Here is a 21790-nt window from a genome sequence, read left to right as displayed (position 1 = left end):
GCTTCATGCATTCTGCTCTCTAAGCTGCAGCTTCTCTTCAGCTCTGCTAAGCCATTGCAAATGGCTGGCTGGGGCCTTGATCTTCCCATTTATTTAATTATTTACTTATTTAATTGCTCAATCGTAATGGTTAATTGTTTTGTGTGTGTTAGGCTAGAGGGATTGGCAAATGATTAAACCATCAAATTGATACAATTATTTAAAAAAACAGACCCGATTGCTGAAGTAAAAGCTGGAAGTTAACATCTTGCCTTTTTGATGCATGTAGGCTACCATAGTTGCAATACCTACTCTGCACTGTGCGGCGCTAAAGAGTCGTATTGTTTTTTAAATGTTTAAGGTGTTTTGCACTTTTATATTTTCCTAAAGACTTGTTATTAAAAAGATTTTTGAGGGATGTCATGTTGTGTCAGACATGGTTTTGATAAAAAAATGAGTTGATAAAATAAAACCATGTGAAATAATGGAGATGCATCAAGGCAACGAATTTTATTGAATGGGTTAGGGTTTTACTTTAATGTGATAATCGTAATTGAATTGAATTGTGAGAGTAGTGAAGATTCACACCTCCACATTCTGCATATGGAAATGTGTCTCGTGCCCTGCAAAGGATGTACCATAATAATATGCACCGTGGTTTGGTAATAGAGTGGTAGACTGTTGACTGTTTTTAAAGATTTTTAACAGCAACTAGTCAGGCAAAGAAGGCAAATAATAAATAAATAAAATTTTTAAAAAAGTTTCATATTATTTTTACAATGTGAAACCTTTGTTTGTGTGGTCTTTCCTCCAGAGTGGTGCTGCTTCATTAATTGCTCTCAGAGGACAATTAGTTAATGACCTGTTGACCACTTATGCAATACTTACACACTATATCCCCATGAGGTTCTTCTTTCCTTTCAGTTAAACCGTATAAAGTTTAATTCTTTCTAAAATAACAAATCAGAACTTTAGATAATTATTGTTTTTGAATCTGTTACACAAATTGTTTGGTATATTAAATATTGTTCAGCTATTGAAAATGCTGAGAATCTCCAACCCATTAGTGTCATAATTAGCTGAACGAAGCTCATGCTGCTCCCTGAGGTCTGATGTTTCCACTGCAGCTCCATAAACACAGTTTAATCTGGAGATCTGTGGTTACATCACCTGGATTTCATCATTGGAAGTTAATCCAAATGTTAACAAAGGCACAAACTAGTGCTTTAAACTCACGCTCACACATGTAGAGAAGAAAAAGTTGAGAATTATTTTTTTTGTTTCACATCCTTAAGATACGTCATTTTTCTCACTTTGTTTTATTTATCTGAAAAAAATATTTCCACATTTTATGATGTTTCAATGAATTTTGTCATTTTTATTTAGAAGTAATATACAAAAAGAAACACCACCATGTAACTCAGGGGTGTCAAACTCAAATTCCCACTGGGCCGAAATTAAAAACTCGGATGAAGTTGCGGGCCACACTCAATATTTTTTTAAAAGTGACAGCAATGTGCACATTTTCCTTTATCTACAGATATGAACGGTTGAACCTTTTCTTATGGAAACAAACTTATTTTTGCAGTAACACTGAATGTGGAATAACCAAATTACACACGAGCAAATCGATTTTAAACAAAGCACATCAGTGGAATTCGTTACTTATTATGTCTCAATTCTTTTGTTGAGGGTCTGCCCTCATGAGAAAATTGCTATGCAGTAATTTCTCCAAAAGACTGTGCCAAAATTGCGCTCTGAAGAGCATATTTAAACATCAGCGCCAGCTACAACTTCATTTCCCAGGATTCCCTGCTCCCGGAAGCGGCGCCGAATATCCGGAAACAAGTTCTGCGCATGTGCGGGAGCCACACAGTTTCTCTCCACCCGCTGAAAAGCCTTAAAACGCAGCAAAAAGCGAAACTTAAGGTCTTTTGTTCCAGCTTCAGCTGGTGGTTGAAGACACTCGTTGCTACGGCTCCGGACACACGACAAGAGGCCAAGCCGTGGAAAAGCAGCGGAAAACCATCAAACCTACTCAGCGCGATCGCCAAGGGACACCTTGAATTCGCTCAGAGAAGAGTTTTTTTTCCTTGTTTTTTTTTATCTATCTTCCTCTCCCGTTCTCCTATAGTTCAGAATAAGCGATCAAAATGCGCGATTGCTTTAAAGTAACTTCGGTTTTCCTCTATTTCCCGTACCAAAATACACCATCGGACCATCTTGAAGTAAGATCTTTTCTTTCATTGTAATATCTAAGCTGTCAGCTGTGGCCAGGCTGACCGACTCTGTTAGATATTTTAATTTTCCTTTGATTTGCTTGTTTCTTGATCTTTGTGAAGTGGTTTTGAAGTGTTTTGAGTGAATTACTGTGAAATGAAAGTTGCCACGTCACTGTTTCAGAGTTTAGAAAGTTAAGTCACTGACTGAAAGTTTGAGAAAACTTTACACACACACTGGCTTTCACCCACACCCCTCCCACACACTGGCTCTCAGTGTGTGTGTGAGAGTGTCACACACACACACACACACACACACACACACACACACACACACACACACACACACACACACCTATACACACACACTTACTGGGTCAGATTGTTTACAGGATCATTTCATTGTTTCATTGTTGTTGATAAAATAGGTTGGTTGATATTGATTAGTAGCCAGGCAAGCCAGACTAAATAAATGTATTATTTAGTCTGGCCATGCTCCATTGACGGCTCTCGGTTGTGGGGCGGGTTCTACCGTTGTCTTTCGAATGATCTCCACATTCCACTGGACAATGAATGTGACATACTCTTGTTTCACTCTGTTGCATCATCCTACCCATCAGGCATATAGAGTGCCCTGATTGGCCCACAAAGCGGATAAAGCTCTGTGATTTGTTCACTAAGCAAATAGAGCACTATGATTGGCCCACCATTATGGACCAATCACAGCTCTTTATGTGTTTGAAACCCCTCTAGAGAGCTGTGATTGGCCAGCCAGAGTCCTGGTAGGAGCTGCGGAGGTTCCAATGGAGCATGCCTAGACCAAACTTTGCAAAGCAAGAATTTGGTCTAGTTCACTAGGCTAATTGATTAGCTAGCGCTTCAGAAGGAGCTGAAGTGATTATTAGTTAATAAATGTTAATCAATTAAGTTTTGTCTTCAAGTGGATTTGTCTGTGATATAAAATTCAACTGCAGCTCGTTAAGATTCACGGAACGTTCAGACAGAATTGATAAGAGGTTTGGATTCATTTCCCCTGCTAGAAGGGGTGGTGCCCCGTGGGTATCTCCGGATATCCTAATTAATTAATAAATCGGTAAATATTTCCATATTTACGAATTTTATTGAAAAATCCAAAAAGTAAGTAAAAGCCCCAACATTATATGGTGCCCCGTGTGAGGCTACGATACACCGCAGATTAATTTTATACACACAAACAAATTCTTTGGTTCCTTGTAGCTGGTCAACCTTGAACCAGCTGACAACGGGTTGGTGCTGGTTTCGCTGAGCAGTGTTTTGGCTCCCTCTCCTGGCCGGCCCGGTCAAGACAGGGAGCCATCTTGTTTTAGAAACCTAGAAGCTGCTCAAACTCTCACCAGTGACTCAGAGCTTCTTTAAAGTGACAAAGTGTGAAAGACAGTAATTCTGGCTAACCTTTTAGGTTAGTATTAACTGCTAATTTAGCAAATTTAACTCACAGTGACTAAAATCAACTGTTAATTTAGCAACTTTAACTCACAGTGGCTAATTATAACTAACCAAAACCTTCAATCAAAGACCGATAACACAGTTTGCTAATATTCTGAAGGAATAAATAGCACTTTTAACACTGCAAGTGTTGTAAGACGTTGCTACGTCAACGCACCAGTACAGTTTTTGCTAAAATACTGAAGGGAATAGTATTTTAGGCATTAGTCATGGCATCTCCGTGTATTTTTTACGCAAAAACCTGTGTGCACCAAGAGGTTAATTTAGTGTTTCTGCTACAAGCTAGCAGTTGCTGCCAAAAGGTGCAGCTTTTGAGCTCTGTAGAGCTCTGCTAGGCTATTTTTGGTTCAGTTGTTTAAAATGAGAATCAGAGTAGTGACCTGATCAGCTCCCAGCAACCAGGTGGCGCTGCTGCCCACGACTATGAACCTGGCCTATTTTCTGGACAAATGTTGTCCAAACTGGGTGGGGTCAGCCGGGAACCCACCTACTCCGTAGGGAGCCTCACTGAAGAACAGCGTAGCGAGGAGGTTGACGCTGTGATGTACCAAATAGAGAACCTGGATGGTAAAATACCAATCCAGGTCCCATTGGCGAAGTTAGTTCTTCTCCTCCATCAGAGAGAACTTCAACGTGATCAGAAGATCATGGAACTCCAGAGTATGCTAGCTGAAAAACAGCGAAATGGAAGGCTGGTGGAGGACAACGAGGATGACGACGCCCACACCGATTATGGGGAAGATGGGGAGGAGACCCCGCCCCCCTACTGATGAGAACACACAGTGGGAAGGAGGGGTACACCACGACTCTGAGGTTGAGTCAGAGCCCTCCCCCACGCCGGTACGAAAGCAAACCGGCAAAGCCAACTTGGGTCCGCCCAGGACGATCGGCAAAGATCAATTGGCTTCCTCCACCAGAGGAAGCGAGGGACAGCCGTCCCGCCGTTAAGGTAGGCCACTTCTTTCCAAGGTACCTGATAGCCTGTCTCCCAATATATCCCCGTTCAGTAATCGACAGTATGTAGTGTGGGACTCTCTGGACGGACGCACGCCGCAGGGGAGAGAAGAAGCTTATCTGTCCCAACCTTCGGACCCGTTCCCTACACACACTAAAGGGCACTCAGGACCACCTAGGGTTTGAGGGCAGTCCGCCCTCGGACCCCAGGTTGGACCACCACCCTCATCTTCACGGCCTTCTCAATCCGTGAGAAGTTGACCAGCCAAGCGGTCCCTCTATTTAGACCGCTCCCCCAGCCCACAACAGGTGCAAGGTGCCGATTGGGGTTATGCACAGTATATCCCTGCACCTCAACCATCCACCCATCGTAGCTACTCTGGTATTCGGCATGCCGGTAACCAGCTGCATGACAAAGCATCCTACGCCAGTCCGTACCCGGACAGAGCGTATTACGCAGAAGCCCCAGTTGAAAGACGCAACCTGCACCACGCAGAAGGGTCCTGGGAGGAGGACCTCCCAAGGCACCCACGTGACATGCCAGCAGCCCGCCACAGCATGCCGGACCCCGATTTGGGCCCCAGGAATCAGCAATGGGAGCCCAGAACACACCAACGATATCCAGCGCACTCTGAGACAGACCGTGGGTCAGAGTCAGAGGATGACGCGCCGTACCGTGAGTCAGGGCTCCGTGAACGTCAAATTGAATCGTTAGCTAAGGACATGGAACGCTTTGATCCTAACACCGGTGAGTCCAACATCGACGACTATCTCAGGGAGATAGAACGTTGTCTGCTTGATCTTCCAGCACCCTCTTCAAGGGAAAAGCTCAAGCTAATTTGGAAAACCACATCTAGATCGGTGCATGGTTACATGGAAACTCTACCACCTGACATTCGAAATCGGTACTCCTCGCTCTGCCGAGCATTGAGGGATGAATATTCTACGTATGCCGACTCTGCGTCAGCTACAATGGGGGCCTTCTCCATCAAACACGGGAGGAATGAACCCCCCAGAGAGTATTATCGCCGACTCAAAAGTGCTTATTTACAAGGTTGAAACGCCCCTGGGCTCGAGGAAGACCCTGCCTTCAGATCCCTTTTCATTCACAACCTGCACGAGTGTGTTCGCTCCGAAGTCTCAATGTATTGTAGAATGAAATAACTAACAATGCAGGAGATTAGGAGGTACGCTCAGCAGGCCTGGGAAACAGGCAGGAAGCCCCACAAGCCTGATGCACATCAACGCGTCATGCACCTAGCTCCCGATGCTGAGCCGCGTTTGGAGCTGGAAAGCACAGAAGCTCCACCCACTAAGCCAAAATCTGCTAAACCTAGACCCGCTAAACCGCAAAAGCAGTCCCAACCTCCTCCACAGGGGAAGGGGGTGCTGATTGGCAGCCACCTAGGTCTGGACAATCAGACAGGAAGTGGCCCAACCAAAACCAACGGCAAGCAGGTCGGAACAATGGAAGGTTTAAGGAGCGCCGCCCACAGGTAGGTCCCGAACACGAGTCCACGGATGAGTCCCTGACCAAAGCCAACCTCCAGGAAATGTTTCAGCAGTTCCTATCTAAACAGAAGGAACAGCTGAAATCTGCAGATGAGACCCCTGCACCAAAGTCTTCTTCTAAGAAGCCAGACCCTGAGCCACCGTCCGCATGACTAGGCGTGGCTCAACCCCCCCAGAGTGGCCAGGACCTACCTGATCAGCTGGGGGAACACTACCGGTAGATCACAGGAATCTCCTGAAATCTACCCCCCAGAGAAACCTGATACTAAATTTCTGAATTTCCTCGGTGACTTAACAAACCATGATCATGCTCGCCGTTTGTACTGTAGCACCAATGTAGGTTGATGCATACAGGTTGATGCTCTGCTGGATACCGGCTCAGAAATCACCCTGATGTGCTCCACACTGTTCCATCACGTGTCCGACGCCATGCAGTCGCTCGGGAAACCAGTCCAGGTTGAACCCTGTGACCTGAAAATCACCAGCTACACCCAGACCCGGGAGTGTATCACTAACCGGGCGTGGCAGGACATCACCTTCCAAGACATGACTCTGGTTCACCCGTTTTATGTCTGCCAGCTAGACACTGAACCACTTCTCATTGGTCAGGACCTGCTTGAACATCTAGCTCCCCTCATCAACTGCCAGAAGGGTCAACTTTGGGCTCAAGTGGACACACCTAAGCCCTGGAGCCCGGATAGCAGCCGACCATCCTCCATTCTTGAAGTCAGCTTAAGTGAACCGCAAAACCCTTGTTCCAAGGTCATGCCCCTCCCTACGGCTCCCACAGACGATGTCCGCCTGCAAAGGCACGAAACCGCTCCTGGAATCCGTCTCCACACACATGCGTCTTTTCTCTGCTCGTTGAAGAATGTCAGCCTGCAGCCATATGCACCACACATAGTTGGTGGTCTCACCATCAACTGCACCCACATCTCAGATGCTCGCCTTGCTCTTTGGTCGGAAAAGTCAGCCATCAGCCAGCAGACATTTGAACACCTGCGCCAGAAGAACCCCCTGCTGGTCAGTGTGACACGTAGCCACCGGCTCTTGTCAGCTACTTGGCTGCAGAGGCTCCTGAAAGTGCCAGAGGTGTGCTCTCTGACTATCCAGCTTGGAGCAAGACAGCTCCCATATACAATCAGCATCATACCACAGCTTGACCCACCTGCACTCATTGGAGCAGACCTGCTGGTTCGACTAGGTGCCCAGCTGGACACTTGCAATCAAGTCCTTTGGGCCCGCGCCACACCATCCTCTGAGCCTCGTTCAGAAGGCCCTGAACACTTGCTGTTCGGACAGACCATTCCACAGGCCTGCCGAGCAGTGGTTGAGGCCAGCACGGTTCTGCCCCCACAGGTCAAAGGAACTCTCTGTTCATCTGACTCTGATGAAGCATCAGAAACTGCCAGGCACACAAGCCTTCTTCCAGCCATCACCGCATTTCTTGGAGCTCAACTTAGCCGTCTGTGGCATGCCCCTTTTGGAGCTGAACAATCGGTCTGCCTACTTGTTGGTCGAAAATCCGACCTGTAGTCCTATCCACATGCCGGCTGGAAAGCCCTTGGGCATGCTGATAGATAGCTCTTTCCTTGACTTCGAACTTTCAGTCCCCCTGATCGGACAACTTCCCTTGTTCGTGAACGACAGACAGGTTGGTGCAGACATATTTAGTACTTTCCCCTCACAAATGATTACCATTAAGCGGCATGAAGCCCTTCCTGAGGAACCCATTTGCAGCACAACCTTAGATACTGACAGCAGTCAGTGTCTAACGGGTTTTACAGTAAATACTCAGCTATCTGGGTCACCGGTTGAAAGCCCGGACCACCAGAGACCCTCCTCCTCTGAACCTTATGAGGCCGAAGTCAGCCAGCAGCTTGACAAAGCGGATGCGCTGGAATCAGAGGAGCAGAGAGAAGAGCTTAGAAGCCTGTTCTATGAGTTTCAGTCCGTCTTATCCAGGGACTCCCTGGATTGTGGACTCACAGACCTGCACACGGTTCGCATTCCAACAAACCCGAACACCCCTCCTACCTTTGTACGCCAGTACAAGATTCCCCTCGCTGCTTATGAGTCGATCCAGGAGATCCTCGATCAGCTGAAGGAGGTAAACATCATCAGAGAGTATAACTCCACTTACAACTCTCCCATCTGGCCGGTTCTGAAACCGACTGGGAAATGGCGTCTCACCATAGACTATCGTGCACTGAACAAACAAGTACCTCTCTCCAGGTGGTCTATGATCCATTTAGATCAAGAGCTAGCCAGAGTCAGAGATGCTCGTTTCTTCTCTACGGTTGACGTAGCCAACGGTTTCTGGACCATGAAGGCTGAGCCGGCGGACCAGTATAAACTGGCTTTATCCTTTGGAAATCACCAATATACTTGGAACCGCTGCCCCTTCGCTACTCTAACTCACCTGCCGTGTTCAACATCTTCCTCCACAAAGCCATGTCAGATGTTGCTTCCAGAGGGAACCTCATATATGTTGACGACATCTTGATGAGGAGTTGAACCTTCGAGGAGCACCTGGCCGAGCTCCGTCATGTGCTGCAACAGCTCGCTGACACCAGAGCTAAATTGGCGATTCTCAAAGGACAGTGGTGTAGAACCAAAGTGGAGTATGTTGGACTGCTGGTGGGCCCTAATGGAGTCGAGCCCCAAGCGGGACACATTAGGGCCATTCAGGACATCAAAGCCCCAGCTAATCTGACCGAACTCAGGAGCTTCCTCGGAGTCTGCAACTACTCCAGGCAGTTCATCGAGGAGTACGCTGAAATAGCGAGGCCCCTCACTGAACTGCTTCAGAACGACACACCGTTCGTGTGGAACAGACCCCAAGAACTCTCCTTCCAGTTCCTAAAACAGAAATTGGCGTCCGCACCCTGTCTGGCTTACCCAGACAAGGATAAAGAGTTCTACATAGAGGCTACTTTCTCCTCTCACTGCCTGAGCGCTGCTTTGAAGCAGAGACACGATCAGGACATGTGAGTCGTGGCATACGCCAGCAAGCCTCTGAGCAAGGTGGAACTCCAGTTCTCAGACTGCGAGAGAGCTCTCCTCTCTACAGTCTGGGCCGTCGAACACTTTCGTAGTTACATCGGAGGACAGAAAGTGATCATTGAAACGTGTCATCAGCCCATCACCTTCCTGAACAGCCAGCGACTGCATGAAGGAAGAGTGTCAAACAGCCGCATTGCGACGTGGATGATGGTGCTCCAAGGATACAACATTGAGGTCAAGTATGGTCAGAACAACAAGCTAGCGCTAGGACAAGGGCTAGCAGGCTGCCAGCACTGTGACTCTGACTCCGTCATGGGCCCCCTGGACACCACTGCCGCAGTCTACCCAACCGCAACCAATCATCGCTACTTTGATGAGAATGTTTGCCAAGGGCTTCCGAAAGTCTACACTGACGGATGCGCCTACCTTCACGAAGGCCAGCTCCGTGCTGGGGTTGGAGTCGTTTGGGTAGACTAAGCAACCAAATCACTACCGGTTGGGCCAAAAGTCTAGTCAGCACGCCGAAATCGCTGCAGTGTTGATAACCCTCCAGCAGGCGGCAGCCTTGGACATCACTCAAATCGTCCTTTGCTCGGATTCGAACTCCGCTAGACACAGCTTGATTTCTCACTTCCCCATTTGGAAGGGGAACCACATGAAAAACGCCAGGAACAAAGACTTGAAACACTCGGAGTTATTCCTAGTGTGTGATCTGCTCACCACCGAGAAAGACATAATGGTCTACTGGAAAAAGGTCAAAGGTCACTCCAGGATCCCTAGGTCCAGAGAAAGATGGTAATGACGAAACTGACCACCTTGCTAAGCTCGGTGCTGACCAGGGAACCTGCTGGGAATTCAAAGACGAGTGTCTTCCACCCAAGGCCGTTCACGAGGTCTGCGCAATTACTTGTCGCCATGCTAAACAGGCAGATGAACCTCAGAACGTTGGGGTACCCTTGTTTCTAGGCAGAAAACCACAGAACGCGGACCTAGTCGCCATGCAGGAACAAGATTCTGACCTGAAGCTCATCCGCGAGCTTCTCCAAAAGGGCCTGATGCCTGAACAACCGTCACCACCTACTGGCGACAGCCAAGATTTGGTAAACTTGCGTTGTCAGCTTGCGCACTTGAAACTACAAAACGATTTGTTAGTTTACATGCGTCACGACCACAGCCCACCGCACTGGGTTGTTCCACTCGACCACAGAGGAGTAATGCTTGCATATGCCCACGACACTCCGGTTGGAGGTCACCGCGGAGCAAAAGCTACCCTTGCGTCACTGACAGAAGTAGCATATTGGCCGTCAATGTCCAAGGACGTACACAGCTATGTCCAAGGCTGCCTCATCTGTGCCCAGTTTCAACCCTCCCAGCCGCTCGCTAGAGCACCACTGCAACGCAGGGGAATAGCCTTCCCTTGGTCCCACCTGCAGATCGACTGGGTTGGACCGGTTCCCAAATCGGCAAGAGGAAACAAATATATGCTAACTATAACTTGCAGTTTCACAAAGTGGGTGGAGTGCCTTCCAGCGCCAAAGGATACAGCCGTCACAACCCCTGTACTGCTGATTAACCACTTTTTCAGTCAATGGGGACTTCCACTCTGCATCGACTCTGACCGGGGAACTAATTTCACATCCAGTGTAATGACATCCCTGTTTGAACTTCTGGGAGTGGAAGTTAAATTCCACCTCCCCTATTGCCCACAGTCATCTGGACAGGTCGAACGGATGAACCGCATGGTCGTCTCCATGCTCAAAAAGTACGTCTGCTCCACCGGGAAGGAATGGGACGTTAAGCTCCCTCTGGTTCTGATGGCCATACGGTCCACTCCCCGGCGATCCACGGGGGTTACGCCCTTTGAGATGATGACCGGCAGACTGATGACCCTACCACTGCACCTCCTGTATCACCCAGAAGATGTCAGTGTTGCCACTGCCTATACCGCTCATCAGTATGTGGCAGACTTGAAAACACACCTCAGAGCTACGTTTGCACACACTCAGAAGAAACTGGACACCAATGTAGAAGGTGCTAAAGCCTACTACGACCAAAAGACAACCAGCCGCGAGTATGAGGTGGGTGACAAAGTATTCTACTTCCGGTTCGCCCAACCAGCAGACAAAGCTAAGAAGTTCCTGTCCTGCTGGTCAGGACCATTTGAGATCGTGGCAAAACTCTCTCCAGTTGCATACAGGCTACGCATCACCAAAGCAAGACAGGAGCCTGTCTACAAATGGGTGCATGCGAACCAAATCAAACCCTATGTCAAACCATCCCCGCGGGTAAAGAGACCAGACTCCCCACAGGAGGTAGACGTAGTCTCCACATAGTTCTATGCATGGAAATGGAAAGTGCATGTCTAACCCACTAACATGTACTGACCGACAAAGAACAAGGCCCCCGCCGTTCTTTTCACTAACCAAGAGAAACTCCTCCTCCTAGACCGTAAACAGGATGTACTTGTGGCAAGGTGGATAAACGAGGGCCCGGGCGGGATTCGATCCCCTGACTCCCGGGTGAGAGTCATACGCTCTAACCAGTCAGCCAAAGGGACATCCCCTTGGCCAAGTAGCCAGGGCACATGATCTATCGGGACACTGTGACAGGACACTCACACTGCCACATCTTCCCCCCTCTTTCCACAAGCACGTCCTCGTGCTCCCGCGCAGGGTGCCACAAACTTCACATCCATGGACCTACTTGACAGTACTACATGGATCCTGCCAACAACGCCAAATGTGGCAAGGTGGATAAACGAGGGCCCGGGCGGGATTCGATTCCCTGACTCCCGGGTGAGAGTCATACGCTCTAACCAGTCAGCCAAAGGGACATCCCCTTGGCCAAGTAGCCAGGGCGCATGATCTATCGGGACACTGTGACAGGACACTCACACTGCCACATACTTACTAAAACCTTACAGGGTACTCTTGTAACTGTCAACCTACACTCTGCTCTGATTAATGAATCTCTAGTGCAATCAAGACTTTGTCTGAAACCATACCTCAGGATATTGTGTACACACGAGTGGTGAGAGATTTGATGCAGGACCTGCTCAGGGAAGTAAGTTCCACGCTGGACAGCTTGGTTAAAGGTTGCATTCCCACGTACTTGGTACCACTGGATCTGCTCAAAGACATTTTGACAGCTGCTACCCCCTCTACTGTACACACTTCACAAATCCACCTAGCGTACAGCCTAGGCAGTGCAATTCCCATTCATGTTGATGCAGAAAAATTAGAACTCGGTATCCTGTTAAATGTTCCCGTAATTGAGACACCTCACATCTATAGGCTTAAGTCCATGCTAAACGTTGGTTTTTGGAAGGACGGTAAGCATTTCCACCTTAACACTCCGAGATTTTTAGCTTACCAAGATGCTGATAACAAACTCTATCTGATTCCTAACTTAGATCTATGCACAAAAACCAAGGATATTCACTGGGTGTGTCTTGGTAACCCATTTGTCTGAGACGTTGCCAATTATCAGTGTGGCCTCAGGAGCGATGCGCCCCTGCAGAATTGCCAAGCTACGGTCACATTAAAAGATGTAGACATGGATACTAGAGTGGACCGTGCAGGTGACAGATGGCTTATCAGCACCCCAGCAGACTCGGCCCTTGTAACTTATGACCACCATAGCGTTGCCACTGAGTTACAACTGCCGAACCAAACCTTTTTCCTCTCAGTTCCGCCAGGTGCAATCGTACACTTGGGCAACCTAGCACTCCATCATCTCAACCTCGAACAGCATGACTCAGAGATTGAGATCATGGATGCTTTCCAGGGTTATAACTTTACCATCGATTTAGAAATTGACCAACAACTGCTGACTGAAGGAACCAAACTTGTTAAGTTCACACAAACCCTGCATGAACTTACTCTGACGCCCATGAATAGATACCCAAGACGCTACATAGACACAGATTATACCACCTTAATCTGCACATTGGTCGCCCTGGGGCTGGGATGGCTCATCACGGCCGTGATAGCTTATTCCTCCTACAGGCGTGTTAATAAACTCCAGGATAAGATGCACCTGCTCACCTACAGTGTGCCTCGTGACCGCGTTCGGAGAGAGTCCAAGCGTGAGTGTACCACATCGGTCTAAAGGGGGTGAGCAACATTTTCTTTGTTATTCTGTAACCTTAAGAGTAGTTTCACTTTAGTCTACCTCACACTTTTATCTGAGTGTTGCATTATGTCACATTCTTTATAAGCTACACACAGAATGTATTACCTAAGAATGTATTTTATGATACCTCAGGGTTGCTATGAATTTTCTTGGATGTTATGATATGTTTTTTTGGGGGTTTTCTATATTTTTGTTTCTTACTTGGTCACATTTTAGCTAGTGGTTATGTGCCGGCCCAGCTCAATCTGTCAGTGAATCTGTCAGCCGCCCAGCACAATGTAGTACCTCTTAGTTTTATGGTCCTTGTTTTAGCCCAAAGACTGTACTGTATGAACTGAACTGTATGGCCGGCAGTGATATGCCCCTTTTTATCCCTCACGGATGCCCCTGCTAAGCCCATGGACTGTGGACTGCCTGATCCCTGTCCCTTGTCCCCATGGACTGTGGACTGCCTGATCCCTGTTCCCTTGTCCCCATGGACTGCCTGATCCCTGTCCCCATGGACTGTGGACTGCCTGATCCTTGTCCCCTGTTGTCCCCTCGTGGAGTCAACCGCCCGTCGGCCTCCCTCCTTCCACACTACTACCTCTCGCATGGACGACGACATCATTGCGTACCACCTGCGTGGGTGGCTTCTCCTCGTTATGTGCGTGGGGACTATCCCATTTCCTATCCTCTTTTGTTTTGTGCCTGACCAGGATCCAAGACAAAGACCAAAGGTGTCCAAGGAGACCAACGTCATGAGGGACGAACCCATCTGTGCTTCCGACAATAAAGTCGACCGACGATCAAGTCGACCAACGTTCATGAGGGACAAACCCATCTGTGCTTCCGACAATCAAGTCGACCGACGATCAAGTCGACCAACGTTCATGAGGGACAAACCCATCTGTGCTTCCGACAATCAAGTCGACCGACGATCAAGTCGACCAATGTTCATGAGGGAAGAACCCATCTGTGCTTCCGACGATCGAGCTCTGGCGCGATCCCCGAAACCAAAAGGGGGAATGTTGAGGGTCTGCCCTCATGAGAAAATTACGCAGTAATTTCTCCAAAAGACTGTGCCAAAATTGCGCTCTGAAGAGCATATTTAAACATCAGCGCCAGCTACAACTTCATTTCCCAGGATTCCCTGCTCCCGGAAGCGGCGCCGAATATCCGGAAACAAGTTCTGCGCATGTGCGGGAGCCACAGTTTCTCTCCACCCGCTGAAAAGCCTTAAAACGCAGCAAAAAGCGAAACTTAAGGTCTTTTGTTCCAGCTTCAGCTGGTGGTTGAAGACACTCGTTGCTACGGCTCCGGACACACGACAAGAGGCCAAGCCGTGGAAAAGCAGCGGAAAACCATCAAACCTACTCAGCGCGATCGCCAAGGGAAGAGGTTTTTTTCCCTTGTTTTTTTTTATCTTTCTCCCTCTCCCGTTCTCCTATAGTTCAGAATAAGCGATCAAAACGCGCGATTGCTTTAAAGTAACTTCGGTTTTCCTCTATTTCCCGTACCAAAATACGCCATCGGACCATCTTGAAGTAAGATCTTTTCTTTCATTGTAATACCTAAGCTGTCAGCTGTGGCCAGGCTGACCGACTCTGTTAGATATTTTAATTTTCCTTTGATTTGCTTGTTTCTTGATCTTTGTGAAGTGGTTTTGAAGTGTTTTGAGTGAGTTACTGTGAAATGAAAGTTGCCACGTCACTGTTTCAGAGTTTAGAAAGTTAAGTCACTGACTGAAAGTTTGAGAAACTTTACACACACACTGGCTTTCACCCACACCCCTCCCACACACTGGCTCTCAGTGTGTGTGTGTGAGAGTGGCACATACACACACACACACACACACACACACACACACACACACACACACACACACACACACACACACACACACACACACACACACACACACACACAGACACACACACACACTGTCAGCCAGACAAAGGGTCAGACATTTTGTGTTCAAGTCTCCATTTTGGACATCATCTCAGCACACACACACACACACACACACACACACACACACACACACACACACACACACACACACACACACACACACACACACACACACACACACACACACTTACTGGGTCAGATTGTTTACAGGATCATTTCATTGTTTCATTGATGTTGATAAAATAGGTTGGTTGATATTGATTGGCTGACGCTTCAGAAGGAGCTGAAGTGATTATTAGTTAATAAATGTTATTCAATTAAGTTTTGTCTTCAATTGGATTTATTTGCGATATAAAATTCAACTGCAGCTCGTTAAGATTCACGGAACGTTCAGACAGAATTGATAAGAGGTTTGGATTCATTTCCCCTGCTAGAAGGGGTGGTGCCCCGTGGATATCCCCGGATATCCTAATCAATTAATAAATCGGTAAATATTTCCATATTTACGAATTTTATTGAAAAATCCAAAAAGTAAGTAAAAGCTTACAAATTATTAGTTGACCTATAACACCCAACACTTTTAAATATTTGTATTCCTTAAAATGTGTATACATTCAGAATTTCTTTTTATTTATTAATGTTTTGAATCTTTCAAGTATTTGTATTTCATATTTTCTTGTTTATTCTTATTTTTTACTCTCCTTTGTTGCTCCTGTAATGAATGTTATTGTTGCTGGGACACCAAGCTTTCCCCACTGAGGGACAATAAAGAGATTTTCTATTTATTTCCATTCTATTCTATCTGTCATGTTTCCAGCTCCTGTTTTAAAGTAGGTGAAATCTTTTTTCACAGGCGAACAACAAAAATAAATAATAGTAATTCTTTTAAATGAAAATGTAATCTCACCTATTACCTTTCGTGCTTTGGAGCAGAAAAAGTGCATCAAATCAAAATAATGCCAGCTCAGTTTGCACCAGTCTCTTTCATTGTGATGCTCACTTGTTCCAGCCAGAAACACCTGCATCTCTGGGGTTGGCACTGAGCTGAGGAAGGAGTTCATCAGTGAGACTCCTGTGCTGTCTCGTTCATCTTCATCACAGACAACAGTTGCTCACATAAGTTTGTACTGCTGAACATGGAGAGCATCTGAGCAGCTGGACCATGCAGTTGTGTCAGTGTGGATAGATAAACACTGCGGCAGCCATAGAGTCATACTGACTTGAGTGTCATTCAATCATCTCGGTCTGGAAGTTGGTCGGTGCGCTTTCTGTCAGCAGCAGATTACTGAGCGGTTAAAATCCATTTCTGGGCTTCAAAGTCGACGCTGAGGAAGAGGAGTGTTTTCAGTTTTCCGATGCGGAGGACGGGACTGCTGCAGACGCTGATGCCAGATGTGGCCCGCGGGCCTTGTATCTGATACATGTGACATAACTCATTAAAACCGTTATCCATATTTACTGCTCATGTCATATTTTTTTATGGTAGAAAAATAAAATTCATCTCGTAACACCACAGTAGATCGTACCGGTGTTGTAAATTTCAAAATAACTCTGATGGAACATGGGAGTTCACTTTCACCGCCTCACTTCTGAGGAGGATCATGCTCCTTTTCTTCTCTTTTATGATGGAGAGTTTCCCGTTTATCCTCATCCTCGGGAATTTAAAAGCCGGGGTGTCTTTCTGTCTTCTCTCTTCTATTCTGCTGAATAATCTACATCTTTATTTAATGATTTACAAGAGCTACATAAACTGTTTGGCTCCAAAGGCCAATGTGGCATTTCATGATTCGCATTTTTCACCCATTTTATTGCATGGTCTAATATACAGGTATACATCAACCCACTCCACTTGAAGGAAAACAATGGAAAAACTCCTGAGTTGCGAGGTTTAATCACAATCCTAATAAATGAAATTTTACTTTCCATCTTTCTTCTTTTTTCCCATCTTAGTAGAAATAGATTTGTTTGAAATCTTTCAAAAATAAGCTCTAAATTATAGTGGCAAAAAAACTGAGCATGTCATGTGCTAATCAACTTTTAACTCGAGTTTCCATTGATGATTTTAAGCTTTTAACTGACATAATTTTGTGTTGTTAACAAGAAAAATCATATGTATTTGTTAGGCAAACCACTCCAGTTAGGTTTTGTTCATTTGCACATAAACAGATAATTAAATAATAATAATATACAGTTGAAAGAAAAAACAACTGTGCAGGAGAGGTTTAGAAGACCATGCGGTCTTACAGAGATGCCTCCGCTAGACAAAAACAATTTTAGCAGCAGGAACAGAGAAGTCACATACAGAGCTTTAAAAAATGATATACTATTAGAAAATAACAGTTTTTCATTATTTTCAGAATGAATTACAGTTGTTGACTGAAGAGCTGGTGGTATGCTGCAAAAAGAAGCCAATCTATATTTAAGTGTATTTAATGTTCTGCTTAATGATGAAAAGTTGACCACAATATCTTGTTGAATATGTATGAATCTCTGAAGAAAATGTAATAAATCACTTGTTAATATACACACTTAAACATAAAAAGAAATATACCATTAACATCTATTGGAAATCTTAAGATTTTGTCTTTTATAATAAGAAATTAGAAAATTTTCATTATGGCAAAAACTGAACTTCTAGAATCTTCTAAAGACATAAATGACATGAATGCAGCCCCAAATACCATAACAATGTCCTATGTATGAATATATTATAATACAATACAATACAATATAATATAATGTAACACAATATAATATAATATCTGTTCTGCAGACAAAGTAAGGATTAATTTGTCATCTGTAACTTCTAATTTGGCACCTGGGTGCATTTCATGCCTTCACTGGCTCGTTTTATGGTTATTTTACTTACTTACTTTATGTTTCTTGTATTAAAAATAATTAAGTTAATTTTTCCCTTAAATTTATTCATGTAAAAAGAGCCAAACATTTTTTAAATTGAATAATTTATTTGTTTTAATTTTTTGAGAATAATTACATTTTTCACAATATTGACTCAAGTATGAGGTTCTGGTCACACTCAAACACCATAAACTCAGTCTATGGTTTTGTTTCATCTGAAATGTTCATCTTTTGCTCCCCTGTAACAACCCAAAGACGTGTCTCCTGATATCTGGCAGATTAAGCGCGTACACGAGAGGATTTAAAACAGGAGGAATAACAACAAACTCCAGCGATAAAATCACAGCGGCTAAGGGATTTTTTTCTTCCAGCTGGAAACGACTCAAAGCGATGTCACAGAATCCCGTGACACAATGAACGATGAAGGAAACGAGATGTGGCAGGCACGTCTGCAGAACTTTACCTTTGAACTCTGCTGTTTGTTTCCAGCAAACAAGAAAAATCCGTAGGTAGGAGTACACGACATAGGAAAGTGGAAAGAAAATCGTAGTTATGGTCACAATCATGCCTAAAATATTGATAACATCAATGCTAACACATGATAATTTAATCACATTCCAGTTGGCACAAAAGATTTTCTGTATCTCGTTGCCACATAAAGAAAGCTGAGCAGATGCAGAAATGACTGATGCAACGAGTAAAGCTGGAAAAATCCAGGCCAACACCGACAAAACCACCACTGTTTTAGGAGTGATTTTTCTGTAATAGTGTAGAGGATGACAAACCGCCACGTATCGATCATAAGCCATGACGCTGAGAATGGTTAAATCATTACAACTATACGTGTAAATGACATAAATCTGAATAAAACAAGCAGGATATGGAATCAAATGAACATCAGCCAGCAGGTCCATGAGGAATCTGGGGAAGAAACCAGTAGAGCCATACAGGGAGTTGAGAGACAGCAGAGCGATGAACATGTACATGGGCTGGTGCAGCGCTCTGTGCTGTGTTATCACCAGGATCAGGAGCAGGTTGGCAGAGACGATAAAGCTGTACAGCAGCACACAAAACGTAAAGGCCACCAAGCGATAGTGTCTGATGTTCACAAACATGGTGAGGTTAAAATAAAAAGGAGGAGTTCTGTTTTCCATCCCACCTACCAACAACACGAGATTATTCTTTTCTGCTGCAACACAAATAAAAATCATTTGTCTTTTTAATAAGAATAAGCAGTGAAAATGAAATTCAAATCCAGAGGAGGACAACATCAGATGAACCTAATCATACCTCAGTGTGGCTAATGATCAGATCTGTAGACACGCCACACCTGGAGGTAAGAGAGAGAAAGTGAGAGTCTTTAATGGAGCTTTGCTTCACGTCATCACTCTTATTTCTACTCATGAGGATTCTGACACAAACAGAAACTTTCCAGAAGTTTGAAAAATACTTTAATAATTCACATGTGACGTCTGTTTTTTTTTTTTTACAAAAAACACAGCAGAAGGTAGGAGTTTTCTACTGAACTAATCCGAGGTCATATTCATTAATCAATTAATTTAGTATTCCAACTCTGGTGCCTTTGTTTCAACCAGGCAAGCCTGATGTTGATTCATACCCAGAGAATCTTGGTGAATTTTGGTTAACAGAGATGTTTGATCTGATGTTGGGCTGGGTGTAACCTTGCCTCTCAACCAGCGGTGGAACTGGAGATAATTACCAGGGGTCTCATTTATCAAACATGGCGTAGAATCCTTACTAAAACCGTACTTAAGCTCAGCACAAAAATAAGTACTTACGCCAAGAAGGTTTGTGATCTATCAAACATGGAGTACGCACAGCTGCACGCAATCTCTGCTTCATAAATCAGAGACTAACAAGAATGTTTCTCAGCTGCATTTTACTCACATCCCGCCCTCACCACGCCCACTTACTGCCATAAATAGTCAATGCAACGTGCCTTGTGGATCTCATGCATATACATAAGCCGGCTGTTGCAGCGCTCCGCCAATGACATGGCGACCGTAGATCAAGGCAGATCAAGGAAGCAAAATTTCACAAAGCAGAAATTGAGGTACCTGTGGGTGAGGTGGAGAAATGAAAGGAAGTGCTTTTGCAAAACAAATAAGGGGAAATCCACCGAGTGGCACAGCGTTGCTGAAGCCATCAATGCTGTGAATTTTTCAGAGAGATCTGTGGTGGACATGTTTATGTTTATGTTTATGTGCTTAGCAGACGCTTTTACCCAAAGCGACTTACAATTATTTTTTTTAACCTATAGGGCATGTTGTGATCTGTGGGGGAAACCGGAGTACCCGGAGGAAACCCACGCATGCATGGGGAGAACACGCAACTCCACGCAGAAAGGCCGCAGCCGAGTTTCGAACCTGCGACCTTCGTGTTGCGAGGCAACAGTGCTAACCACTGCGCCACCATGCAGCCCACTGAAATAAATGGGCCAATCGGGATTCAATCCCCAGACTCCCGGGTGTAAGTCACACGCGCTAACCAGTCAGCCAAACAGAGATCTCCCCTTTATAACTAGCCAAGGCGCATGATCTATCAGGTCACAGTGACAGGACACACACACTGTCACAGACGCATGACATTCTGTCTCAATCTGTCCCCCTGCTGGTATTCTGCATTCCATGTTCTGTGTGTCAAGCTGTGTGTGTGTGTGTGTGTGTGTGTGTGTGTGTGTGTGTGTGTGTGTGTGTGTGTGTGTGTGTGTGTGTGTGTGTGTGTGTGTGTGTGTGTGTGTGTGCGTGCGTGTCTGCATGTGGGGGGTCTTGTTCTGTGTGAAAACGAAGCAGTACAAGTGATAATGCTGCAGGATTTCATAATTTTATCCTTCTCAGCAACAGCATTGCAGGTGCTCTCCATGTCCAACACGTGTGTAAGCCAGGTCCTTAGTCAACTTAAAGTTGCGCATATTTTTCTGCTACGTTTTCTTTCATAAATCCCAAAGTTTGAGTGGAAAGTTGCTGACGCAGTTTTCCGACCCCGTTTTGTGTGTAAGCAAGCTTGATAAATGATTAAAAAAATGTTTTTCAATTAACTTCCTTATGCTAAAGAAACCTTGCGTGTACCATGGTGCAGTAGTTAGTTCTGTTGGATTGCAACAAGAAGGTGCTTGGTTCAAACCCTGGCCTGGGGTCTTTCTGCATGTAGTTTGCATCCCTGTGCATGCGTGGGTTCTCCCTGAGTACTCTGGCTTCCTCCCACAGTCCAAACATCTCACTGTCATGTTGATTGGTCTGTCTAAATGCTTTGTAGGTGTGTGTGTAGTTGGTTAATTGTCTTGCATGCCTTTGGGTTGCCCTGCGATTGACTGGCATTCTGTCCAGGGTGTACTCTGCCTGTTTGCTCCAAAATTGCTGGAGATGGGCACCAGCCCCCCGTGACCCTGCATGAACAAGCTGGTGTAGAAATGGGATGGATGGATGTTTGTCTTGACAAGTTTACATTGTTCAGTCTGGATGTCATGAAAGCATGAATGACCAATTCCACATGAGGTCTTCAGAGAATTTGTTTAAGAAGTGAGGAGTGGCAAAGCTGAAAGAAGCATGACAAGACAGTGGTTTTTACTTGAAGTGACAGAGAGGTCTGAGTCCAGTTTGACCCCCAGGCTGGTAATCCAGTGGGGTGTGAAAGTTTAGAACCAGGTTTTGATTCCCACCCCTACTATTAACGCAACACATGGTGCCCTCAGATACTGTTGGCAGCCAGATGGGACCAGAGAAAATATG

The 21790-nt window shown here is 45.5% G+C and overlaps 1 protein-coding gene across 1 annotated transcript; it reads right to left on the bottom strand.

Annotated features, from left to right (window-relative positions):
• Window positions 1–18265: 18265 nt before the first annotated feature.
• LOC107389884 (olfactory receptor 51E1-like) lies at window positions 18266–19195 on the bottom strand. Its single transcript, XM_015966298.3, has one exon. It carries the CDS (start codon window positions 19193–19195, stop codon window positions 18266–18268), a length of 930 nt encoding a protein of 309 aa, XP_015821784.3.
• Window positions 19196–21790: the final 2595 nt, after the last annotated feature.

Source organism: Nothobranchius furzeri, chromosome 14, assembly GCF_043380555.1.
Source record: "Nothobranchius furzeri strain GRZ-AD chromosome 14, NfurGRZ-RIMD1, whole genome shotgun sequence".
NCBI lineage: Eukaryota > Metazoa > Chordata > Actinopteri > Cyprinodontiformes > Nothobranchiidae > Nothobranchius > Nothobranchius furzeri.
Note: the sequence above shows the minus strand (reverse complement) of the source record. Positions and strands in the feature narration are given on the sequence as shown.

Bases quoted from the DNA above. Each gene is read 5' to 3' on its own strand.
- LOC107389884 (XM_015966298.3), bottom strand. From the start codon at position 19,195: ATGGAAAACAGAACTCCTCCTTTTTATTTTAACCTCACCATGTTTGTG.